The sequence below is a fragment of the Neofelis nebulosa genome, chromosome 13 (genome assembly GCF_028018385.1).
Source record: "Neofelis nebulosa isolate mNeoNeb1 chromosome 13, mNeoNeb1.pri, whole genome shotgun sequence".
In the NCBI taxonomy this organism is placed as follows: domain Eukaryota; kingdom Metazoa; phylum Chordata; class Mammalia; order Carnivora; family Felidae; genus Neofelis; species Neofelis nebulosa.
Window position 1 is genome coordinate 66178554 of NC_080794.1, and position 12662 is coordinate 66191215.

At 38.4% G+C, this 12662-nt stretch overlaps 1 protein-coding gene across 1 annotated transcript in view; it reads right to left on the reverse strand.

The window, feature by feature from the left end:
* Positions 1–6063: 6063 nt before the first annotated feature.
* PCGF6 (polycomb group ring finger 6) overlaps positions 6064–12662 on the reverse strand; it is a 35734-nt gene continuing 29135 nt past the window's right edge. The window contains exon 10 of the mRNA XM_058697653.1: positions 6064–7286. Within this exon, the coding sequence (XP_058553636.1) occupies positions 7230–7286 (57 nt within the window). The 3' untranslated portion in view covers positions 6064–7229. The remainder of the gene's footprint in view (positions 7287–12662) is intronic.

A 12662-nucleotide genomic window follows, 5' to 3' on the forward strand; every position in this document is an offset into this window, starting at 1 on the left:
AGAGCCTACCTTGGATTCTGTGTCTCCATCTCTCTTCTGTCCCTCCCCTGCTTGCACTCCGTCTCTCTCAAAATTAAGTAAATATTCTAAAAACATTTTAAAGGGGTGCCTGGGTGGCTCAGTCGATTAAGCATCCGACTTTGCCTCAGGTCATGATCTCACAGTTTGTGAGTCTGAGCCCCTCTTCGGGCTCTGTGCTCACAGCTCAGAGCCCAGAGCCTGTTTCAGATTCTGTGCCGCCCTCTCTCTCTGCTAGCACTCTCCCTCTCTCTCTCTCTCTCTCTCTAAAAAATAAATAAACATTAAAAAATTTTTAAAAATACATTTTAAAAAATAAACCTTTAAAAATTAAAAAAAAATTCATTGGAACAGAAAGTAGATTGGTAGTTGTCAGGGCTAAAGAGAGGGGGCATAAGGGGTAACTCTTCAGTGGATGCAGGGTTTTATTTTGGACTTATGGAAATGTTTTAGAACTAAAATGGAGGTGGTAGTTGCACAACATTGTGAACATACTAAATGCCACTGAATTGTTCACTTTAAAATGATTAATTTTATATCATGTAAATCTCACCTCAATCTAAAAAAATCCACTGATAGAGAATTTATGGAACTATCAGAAAAATATAATTACAAAGTCTACTATACCTTCTGCTCCAGCTGAGACCATTACGTACAGCCACCTGGGTCAATCAATCTCAGTTGGAAGGAATTCCGTTAGGACAACATAAGCCAGATCTAATAAGAGTATTGATTTTGAAACAGAACCTAGAGAAAAAGCCAGAAATACCCCTGGATGTAAACAAAAGAAAGAATAGCTAGAAATATTGGTTGCTAATGAGCACCCATCACTGATTTCCAACTGATACTATTTTTATTATTCTATCATCAGAAATCTTCAAAGTCCTGAAAAGCATCTAAATCCTAAGAGTACGTTTTCCCCCTTAGAACCAAATAAGCTGGTGTGCCTGAAAGCCCAGTACTTAAAATGGAAATAACTGAGGGGGGGCTTTATAGGATCTTAAAATAGAGCTCGTATGTGAAATTTTATTTTTCTTTATAGAACATACACTACTAGCTTTGCTGCATGTTCAAACTTCATGTACATTTTAGATTTAAGCCAATCATGACTTTGCTATTTTCAAATATCTCATATGGTCTATGCCATTTGCAAAAGGGGCAAATGCTCCTGAATCCAGCCAAACAAAGGATTGTTATCATTAAATTACCATCCCCTGCTGCAAATCCTCAAAAGATGAGAAGAATGGTTACTATGTAGATCCAATGGCTTCTCTCTTCCTCTATTGATCTCTTAGATTATTTGATTGCACTCATGTTTTATGCTGATATTTGATAAGCTTACTCAGTGGGGGTGGTGACTAGCTAAAATTTATAAATTCTTGCTTACAATCCCTTGAAACACACAGAAATACAGACACATAGCCCAGGATTATAATAAGATACGGTGAATCACACTGCAGATATTTAAAGATTTGTTTCTACAGTTCGTTAGTGATTCCGAATAAAATAAAACAGAGAAAGTTCAGGCTACAAAGAAAAATGAAGATTGATCTTGGAGGGGTCTCCAGGCTCCCTTCCTCATCGATTAATTACCATACATCACCACATGGCCACTCCCTCCCCTGGTGAGGCAATTGGTCTCTGTGTGTAAGTCTGAGACATTTCATTCTAGCTCTATTGTATGCTCTTATTAATAGGGGCTATAGAATGTTAGCAGCGGGTAGCCAAAATCATTAATATAAGGGCTGGAGTTTTAGAATACGATCAGTAGCAGGTCTAGTTAGTTGCTGCATACTGTGCAGGGCAAAAAAGGTATTTTTCCTTAGAAGTATTTATTATACATTTTTCGTAAGTAATTTCTATGCCTGACGTGGTGCTCAAACCCAAGACTCCAAGATCAAGAGTTGAACACTCTACTAACCTAGTAAGCCAGGTGCCCCTAGAGGTGCTTACTAAAACAAATAAGGGGTTCTTGGCTGGCTCAGTCAGGAGAGCACGTGACTCCCAGTCTCATGATCGTGAGTTCAAGCTCCACATTGGGCATGGAGCCTACTTAAAAAAAAAATTAACTCACTTAGGTTTACTTATTATGCCATAAATATGAACACATGAGAAGTGTAACTTCCATTTCCCATGATTTCCTGGCATAAAGATTCATAAATGACATATGGAGTTCCTGATGTCCTTCAGGGCTAGACAAATCTTTTATCTTTACCTCAAGCCAGACTGAGCTCAGTAAAAGGAACTCCTGGCAACTGAAATTGTCTAAGGACTAATCTAGTCTGCAAAGTATAAGCAGCAGAGCTAAGACTAGAATTAGAGTGAAAGCAGAATCCAGGTCTGACGTTAGAGGCTGTGTCCCTGTCCCTCGCCTGGTTATCCATAGAAGGAGGTGAGTAGAGAAAATATATCAGAAAGAAGACAGGAAAAATAACAAACGTTTCAACATCAGTCTTTTAATATTAGCGGACCCCACCACTCATTAGAAAGGAACTAATGCAGCAAAGTAATCTAAGAAGTGACTACATAGGGACCATATTTGAATTTGATAGTAGACTGTATGCCAGCTAAGGTTCTGAATACTTCCCATATTAATTAATTCTCATAACATCTCTTTGAGTTAGGTTCCTTTGTCCCTATTTACAGATCAGAGAAGTCATATAACATGTCCAAGATCATATGCCTTGCAGGAAGCAAATCTGGGAATCAAAGCTATGCAGTCTGGCTTGAAAATTCATGTCCTTAACCATTATGCAATACTGCCTCTATGTCTTTTTTTAGATTAAAAAAATCTGTCCTGGAAACTTTTGCCATCTTCAATCTCTAATTTAAAATATTATTCACCCAGCTTTTCTCTTGGGAAAACATTTTCTTAGAAACATTCAAAGAAAAAAAAATCTGTTCTCATTTATATGAAAATATTATCACAATTAGAACCTCTGTAAAACTACAGACATCATCAGAACAGAATCAAAATGTAGTAAAGATCAAACCATAATATCCATTCCGTGTAAGTAAATATTTGGCATGCTTTCAGGAGATCGATATGGCATTTCATCTGTGAAATGACCATTAAGCTCAATAGGTGATAAAATTTAGATTTCATCAGTGCAGTTTTGAAGAGATGCCAATAATCAAACTCATTTGCAGAACAACATACTGAAAAGGGATAAAAACGAGGACCTACTCTTTGGTCAGGATCTACTGAAGAAAACAGAGACAAACATTCAGAATCAGCATCTGCTCGAAACTTTTCTATTACTAAGGGTTTCCAAGATGAGAAAACACACTACAGAGGTTGCAACTCTTAGAATTTTAAAGAAAAAAAAAAACACTTATAAGTTTAGTCACACATACATGTGATAAACCAATTACAACTCGGTGATCCTACAAGAATACTCATCTAGGATCGAATCACAGAGGATACACTTAGAGCTGTCGGCACAGAGGCTGACCTGGGGCTTGAACTTACAAACCATGAGATCATGACCTGAGCCCAAGTCAGACGCTGAACTGACTGAGCTACTCAGGCACCCCGGTAGAGGTATTACTTTCAAGAATTCAAAGTCACTGTAGGAGACTCATTGTGTGCATGTATAGAACTGTGTTAGCTTGGGGACCAGAGAAGGAACTGTCAGAGACAAGAATGTCACTGAATCAACAGGCAAGGGCAATGCAGTAGAAGCAGAGGGGAAGCTCAGTGAAGCCCAAGGTCAGAGAAAATGACTTCGGCCCATACTAGAGAGAAAAGATTGGGACGGATGTAAGGGAGGAACTGAGAAATCTCCAAGCACACATTCTGCCAAACTACAACTACCACAAACTATCCCTCTGGGCATCTTTGCTTAGTGTCACCTCCGAGAGGGCTTAGGTAAAAACAAAGTGTGCCAAACAGCTATGCCAAACAAATTTACTCTTATAAGGCCACTGAAGCTGGGTTCTGAAATCCGCACTTCATATACTCTTATTTGTTTAATTTTGTTTACGGTAAAAATTCTTTTTGAAAACTCTTTGATCTTATCTCATCATCACTGAAGGCGTGCTGTTGCTGGGGGCGGCCAGGATAACCCAAGACAAGTCGGCATTTGTCTGTTCTTGCTTGTGCTTCTCCCACATCCGAGTCCTTGACCCTCTGGTTATTTGAAGACAGCTACCATGTATTGTCCTGCCGTAAGTTTTTGCCTCTCCAAGTTAACCATAAGCAACTGCTCAACCTTTGCTCGTTTTTGTTCTGGGTCTTATACCCTATCCCATTACCCTCCCATCTCTCAGTAGTTAGGTATGTTACCCAGAACTGGTACGACATGAATCAGACATTGGAAGTATTAACTCCCTTGATCTGAAATTGTATTTCTGTTGATGAAGCCAAAGATCACACTGATTTTAGGGGTAGAGATTTGAAAGACAATCAATCAACTTTTTTTTTTTTTTTAACATTGATTTATCTTTGAGAGACAGAGGGAGATAGAGCACAAGTGGGGGAGGGGCAGAAAGAGAATAAGACACAGAATCCGAAGCAGGCTCCAGGCTCTGAGCTGTCAGCACAGGGCCCGATGTGGGGCTCGAACTCACAAACTGAGTTCATGACTGAAGTCAGATGCTTAACTGACTGAGCCACTCAGGCGCCCCCAGCGTTCTTCATTACTTGGTTTACTGCCTGGTGGGAACAATAGGCCAAATAGATATAACCAGATATAACCTAGTTCCTTGGAATTCTTTTATTTATTTTTTTTATTTTTGAGAGAGAGAGATGGAGTGCGAGTGGGGAAGAGACAAGAGAGAGAGGGAGACACAGAATCCAAAGCAGGCTCCAGGCTCTGAGCCGTCAGCACAGAGCCTGATGTGGGGCTCAAACCCACAAACCGTGAGATCATGACCTGAACTGAAGTCGGACGCTCAACCTACTGAGCCACCCGGGTGCCCCTTTGGGAGTCTTCGAGGTCAAGTCCAGGAGGAAGCAAAAATACAAAGGATAGATCTCTTTGTGACTCTTATAGTATTTACCAGTGTCTGCTTTTTATTAAGATTCTGAGAGATGTATGTTAGGCTGTGAGTTCTTTGAAGGAGATCACTCCTTTCATTTTAATCTTGTCCACACAATATCTAAAAAGCGATAACCTTTTGACTTGCTTATCGCAGAAGTGTTTATCAAGTAATTACATTTAATATTCTGCTTTAAAATAAGTATTTTCCTATGTTACTGAGCCCTTGGAATATCCTGTCCTTGTATGCCTAAGACCTTGGGCCACAGGGGGAGAGTTTAGCCTAACAATGTGACTTCTGGTGAATGCCTCTTTTTGTATACTTGGGGCCCTGGGACATGCTGTATCAGTTTGAGCAGCGGGTGGGTGCTGAACTCTTGATGGCTGAGTCAATCACATGGGCACTGGCTGCCTGCACGACTCATTCCCATTAAATCCCCTGGACACGAAGGTTCAGGTGAGTTTCCCTGGCTGGCAACAGTTTTCATAGGTCACGTATCATTGCTGAAAGAATTAAACACTGTCCCGTATTCTCTGTGGGAAGACAACCAAAAGCTTATGCCTGGTTTCTCCTGGACTCGGCAATATACATCTTTCCCTTTGCAGATTTTAATCTGTATCCTTTTACTGTAATAAACTACAAGCATAAGTATAATGAGTCCTTCTAGTGAGCCGCTAAACCTGAAGGCAGTCTTGGGGTGCCTGGCTGGCTCAGTCAGGAGAGCATGCAACTCTTAATCTCAGGGTCGTGAGTTCAAGCCCCAAATTGGGCATAGAGCCTACTTAAAACAAAACCTGAAGGTAGTCTTGGGAATCCCTGACAAAGATATGTTAACATGGGACAAGAATAAAAATAGCATGTAATCTGGGTAAGAAACATTTAAGAGGCAATGAATTCCATAGTTGCTATTCTGTCCACTGTCAAATAACAGCATCTAGTAAAATCAGTGAAGATGTTTATAAAATAACTATTTGATGGTATTTTAACTAATTTGGATACCTTATCTCGTAAGGAATTTTGGTTATTTTTGTTTCAATCACAATAAATATGAACACTTCAAAATAGGTTAAAATAAATTTTTATTAAAAATTTTTATTAAATGTTAGAAGAGATTTATACACAATTCACAAATTCTTTACAAAACAATCGCCAAACCTCATTCATTTGTAATTGTTTCTATACGCACACTTGGAAATTTTGCAGTGAAATAGGGTTTACAAAATATTGTTTAGAAAGTATCACAATGCTAATTTTAGGCAAAATAACATTTAAAACTGAAATCTTTGCACGTAAGGGAACTCTTAAACACCCGTATTCTTTATCCCAGTGACAAAGTAATGGGACAATGAACATTAAACTGACTGAGGAAAAGTGAGTAAGTATTCTGTAAACTTGCAAATTCACTCGTTTATTTATTACTTTGAGAAGCAGTGGTGTTCTAAGGTACTGACAACCAAACTACATACTCAAAGTGAATGCTAATCAAACTAACATTCAAATAATAAAGATAATGTTTCAAAGAGGCATCCCTTGTTGTTAAGATCTGTTAAAGGAGTCTTTATTACACTGAAGGCTTACAGTACAGGCCATAAACCCTGCAGGAGACAGTCTCTTCACAAAGAATGATAATTCATCCCTTTTAGAAGTACATATCATCTCTGCGGTAGTATTGCTGGGAAAAGAAAGATACGTGTTCCAAACATGATGGCAGCATACAAAAGTGGCCAGTAGTTTTGGTCTTTGTCCAAGAGGTACACTCTGTAGTTTAACAAAGCCTGGCTTTGAATCTTCAGTTCAAAAGCATCCTTCTTTTCCAAAAGCATGACTGCCCAACGGATGCCATTCCAGAGAGCAGAATCCTAACCGCCAACGGGAAAGGGATATGGCTCAACAAAGAAGAAAATAGTAACCGATTTACCTCAAAGATTAGGAAGCAAAATCAATGTCAAAGTATTTGAGATCACAAGGAATTTAAAATTTTAATGCTCTGAAAATTTCCCCCTGAGCTATGGATGCTTTTTATATATAGTTTCTAGTAAAACAGATGCATTCCATCATTCCAAGTTGTACTTATAAATGTTATGAATCTACGTGCTGAAAATAGATAAGTTATGTCTCCAGCAGCACAAAATGGTAGCTATTACATGTTGTGTGGAAATCTTTGGTGAAATGCAATCCTGCAGAAGCCTCATTATTTCGTTTCCCTCCTCCTAACGCTGCTAGAATCTTCAAGTAATTTTCAGAGGAGAAACCACAAGACCATAGTGGAGGACCAGCAGACCATCCTGAAAAGAAAAAAAGTGTTTTGCAGTTATTTGAAAACCGGTTATGCAAACAATCAAGTCAGATACGGTTTATTTTTCATAGCCCAACACTAATGTGAAATTCTTTGATTTAAAGAAAATAAAGGGTCCAAGTAAATAGACTTATTCATTCACCTTATCACCAAATATTCCCTGTCACTGTGCCTTTTTAAATGACTCTCAAAGGTAATTCTGAAACTCCACAATTAGCCAGGGATGTTTGTGGCTAAACAGTTCTCTGAAAAGAACTCAAAGAGACACACCTTTCCTTCTGCGTGGACTACTTTCCTGAAAAAAGACTCAATTATCATAAAACACTATGGATCTGCTAAGAAATTAAACATTCATTTCCACATAAATGCAGCTCACTACCATTCACTGTTAAGAAAACTGTGGAACTCTTACCCATTTAATACATTATACATTTTAACTGTGCCTAAAAGACTGTTCACAACACAGTTCAACCTTTCTTTGATGTCTAGAGTCATCATTATGAACACTGAATACACTGTTCTGTAACACAGTGATGTCTTCGGTCTCTGGGGAACTTAACCCTACACTAAATGACTCCAGGTACTGTGTTTCTGAATCTTTTCATCTGCTCTTTTGGGTTTCTGTCTCCTCTTTTGATAACCAGGTCTTAATCCTTTGTGTTCTCACCAAGTCTGCATCCAGCAAGCAATCCACCTTTTATTTTATTTTATTTTATTTATTTATTTTTTTTTTTAATTTTTTTTTCAACGTTTTTTATTTATTTTTGGGACAGAGAGAGACAGAGCATGAGCGGGGGAGGGTCAGAGAGAGAGGGAGACACAGAATCAGAAACAGGCTCCGAGCCATCAGCCCAGAGCCCGACGCGGGGCTCGAACTCACAGACCGCAAGATCGTGACCTGGCTGAAGTCGGACGCTTAACCGACTGCGCCACCCAGGCGCCCCAGCAATCCACCTTTTAAAGGTGCTATTTCTTTCTTTCTTTAATGTTAATTTATTTTTGAGACAGAGAGAGAGAGAGAGAGAGAGAGAGAGAGAGAGAGAGAGAGAGAGAGAGAGAGAGAGCGAGCGCGAGAGCAAGCGCACAAGCAGGGAAGGGGGCAGAGAGGAAGACAGAGGATCCCAGGCGGGCTCTGCGCTGACAGCAGAGAGATCATGACCTGCCGATAGTGACCTGAGCTAGAAGTCAGGACACTTAACCAATTGAGCCACCCAGGAGCCCCTAAAGTGCTATTTCTAACCTACTATGAACTGGAAAATTAGCTAAAAAGTAACTTGTTGGGGAGTATGCCATGAGCAATGGGCTGACCCTGAGCAACACAGAGGGGGAATGGTGACATGCACGCCTTGCATTTCCAATCACATTCTAGCTATTTCTCTCTTTGTTAAGCTCTTCCACGGCTCTACTTCCTCATCTCTCATTTATTACACAATTCACTGCAATCTGGATTCTGTTCCTGGCAACTCTAGTGAAAGCTCTCCAGAATTCTAGGAAAGGGTTCACAAATTCAAAGGCCTACCTACAAGGGCCAGGAAAGTAACATAGATGAATATGTGAGTTAAGCATGTGAGTCCATAGGGAAAGTGGAGACCACTGGTAAACCAGAGAGCAGATGTGTAGCTACAGGAATTTAAACTCAAAAATATTTACAACAGTGAGCCATGTAAAACACAATTTCATACTATGTTTGGCCCATGGACCATCAGATCTATTCTAATTAGCCTAATCTAAGTAAATGAATTTATATTATAACACAAACAGATTCTATCAATGTTCTTACAAGAATACAAATTACATTTTACATGTTAATTTTTTGCATGTAGTTATTCATGTGTCAGAAATGAAAGCATCATTTGCAAAATATGACATGCTGAGATGTCAAACTGAAAATAGCTTACAAATGGTTTTAAAACCTCAAAACAACTTCAATGTATGTATAAAATCACATTTTACGAAATGAAATAACTATAATTCAAGTCTCAATGTCTATTATATTTATATTCTATATACATAGATATAAATATTATTTGTATTTTGTAGTTAGAGATGTCTCTATTCATGGTCTTCTTGAACTATCCAAACAGAATGAGTCTTCTAAAATTTAAGTCAGAGTAGGTCACTTCTGTCCTTGGCTTAAATCTCTCCAAAAATAATTTCCCATATTAATTTCCCAATTAAAATCCAAAGTTCATACTATGGCCTATAAAGTCCTGCACATGGTTTTATTCTGACTGCCCAGATCTCAGCTCCTACCATTCTCCTCCCCTTTCCCACAGAAGGTATATTATTCATTTAGCTGAGAGGTCCTGAGAGTCCATGAATCTTACATTGTTGTCAATGAGGACTTTAATTGTATTATAGGTTAAGTTCAGGGACTTGCTCGTCTCTGAATCTCCCTACGTGTCTAGAATAGTGCTCTGTAAATATAATAAAACCTTGGATTGTGAGTAACTTGTTTTGTGAGTGTTCTGCAAGATGAGCAAACATTTCTAATAAATTTTAACTTGATAAACGAGCGGTATCTTGCAATATGAGTAGTACATGATGCTGAACATCACAAGATTACAACTGAGCCAATGGTTCTACTCTCTCTCTCTCTCTCTCTGGGGGATTGTGGGTGATCATCTCCCATGCTCGGATCTTAGGCCATGGTATTTGGCAGAAATCAGTGATTTTTCAGAACACTGGAAGGTACCCACACAACTGGCACTAGTGTATTTTTTGTCACTTCAAAGCACCTATGGACAGTCCTTTGCTTGTCCATACAAGAGTAAGCTTAGGAATGCTTTGCTTCATTCTAGGTCAGGCTGACTGCAGATATAGACCTTTTCGTCTGCTGCCTTATTGCCAGTTACATTAAATACAGTATATGACAAGAGTTCATTAATACTATACTATAGGCAACATCTGTGTGAGTATATACAACGGCCCCCATACAGAAAAAGATTCCATTGAGCCAAAAGATAGCAGTGGTTCCATTAGTGATAGTGAAAGTCTTCCTACATAATAACCCTCCTCTCTCATCTCCCTCACACCAGCCACAAAGGTTTTCAAAGGTAAGTACAGGTTAATTAATTTTTCTTTATATTTTATGTTTTCCTTATTATTTTATATTATATTACAGTATTGTAATCATTCTGTATGAATATTTTGGGGTTGTGGAATGAATCATCTGAGTTTCCGTTATTTCTTATGGGGAAATTCGCTTTTTTTATACAAGTGCTTTGGATTACAAGGATGTTTCCGAAATGAACTATGCTCGCAAACTAAGGCTTTACTGTATGTTTTAAAAAATATTTCTTTAAGAGACAGTACCCACAAGTAGGGGAGGGGCAGAGAGGGAAGGAGAGAGAATCCCAAGCAGGCTCCACGCTGTCAGTGCAGAGCCTTAACCAGGGCTTGATCCCATGACCTGTGAGATCATGACCTGAGCTAAGATCAAGAGTAGGCCACTTAACCAACTGAGGCAGCCAGGTGCTCCAGTAAATATTTTTTGAAGTAATATTTTCTACCTACTCCACTGGGATTTTACTCCTAGTTTCTTACATTTCTAATCAAGTAAGCTTAATTTTTTTAAAGATAATCATTTTCTAAGATTTTTGAAGTTTAACATTATAAAATTTTTAGGAAATGGCTTTGTTTATACCTCTAAGTATGCTTTAGTTATCGAAGAAATAATTTTTTTTCTATATTTTAGGAAGATTCTTTTAAACTGTTACTAAAATGTAGACAGTTGGCAAGGTACTATATTTCTAAAAATGTGTTAACAATAAATTGAACAATCACCTGAAAAAGTATTTGGTTACCCTTCTGTTAAGAGCCTGAGCTTTAAGTTGAAATTTTCAACAGTTGACTGTTGATTCTATGACTAACTAGCCAAGCGATCCTGGACAAGGTATGCAACCTCTGTACATCAATTTTCTAAATTATAAGATCCACCAATGGATGTTAGAATAGAGGGCCAAATTTGAAGAGAAACAGGATAAATGCATAGTTTCAAAGTATCTCCCCCCATATTATCAATTCCAAAGAGAAAAACCTACCAGTATTAAATATCTCCTGATGATACTCTGAGAATGGCATATCACTTGTATGTGATGTGCCAAAAACGCATAACCTCAATCTAGTCATGAGAAAACATCTGACAAACCCAAATGAAGGACAGTTTATAAAATAACTGACCAATACTCTTCAAAAGTATCAAAGTCATGAAAACAAGGAGGAACTGAGAACTGGGAGAAGACAAGGAGACATGATGACTAAATACAATGTGGATCGTAGGACAGAGAAAGGACAACCATGGGAAAAGTAGCAAAATCCAATGTCTGCAGTTTTGTTAACAGTATTGTAACAATGTCAATATCTTAGTTTTGATGATTGTACTGTGGTCATGGAAGACGTTAACACTAAAGGATGCTGGGTGAGATCTACATAGGAACTTTCATACTATTTTGTAACTTTTCTCTAGGTCTTAAAGTATCTCAAAATAACATTTTAAAAAAAGATAAAAGGAGATAGTAATTGTTATCTTTTTTAAAGTTTACTTATTTATTTTGAGAGAGGGAGAGAAAGAGAGAGACAGAGAGAGAGAGATGAAGAGTAAGCATGAGCAGGGGAGGGGCACAGAGAGGAGAGAGTCCCAAGCAGGCTCTGCTATCAGCACAGAAGCCTATGCCAGGCTTGATCCCATGGAACTGTGAGATCGTGACCTAAGCTAAAATCAAGAGTTGGACATCTAACTAACTGAGCCACCCAAGCACCCCATTAATTGTTATCTTTTAAGGTTGTTGTGAGGCTTACACAAGATAACACATGTTCTGGGGCACGTGGTTGGCTCAGTCAGTGGAGTGTGACTCTTGATCCCAGGGTTGTGGGTTTGAGCCCCATGTTGGGTATAGAGATTACTTAGCTCAAGAAATATTAATTATTAGCGGTATTGTCTTTTTCTGAGCTCTAAGCAATTTCACATCATATATGTGTTTTTCCTTAATTAGTCTGGCAGCCTTATCAATGGATTTCCCTTTTTCTTTTCACTTTTCAACCCAAATAACTTCAAGACTAAGTCCTAACACCATTTCATTCTATCACTAAGCTGGCTATGTTGCAAAAATAATTACATTCCATGCAACTTCATGTCCTTTTTCTTGCTCAAGGAAAAGCCAGCTACGTTTTTCAAAGAAACAGAAAGATGACAAAGTCCTCTTTCTTCTTTGTAAATCACATATAAAATTCAAGTTAATAATGACAGCCATTAAAAAAAAGTAATGGTCCCCAATCATGGTATGCTAATTACTTTTGTTACTCTGACAAACTGTTATCACAACTAAAGTATACCTATAAAACTAAAAGATAATTACAACCTATA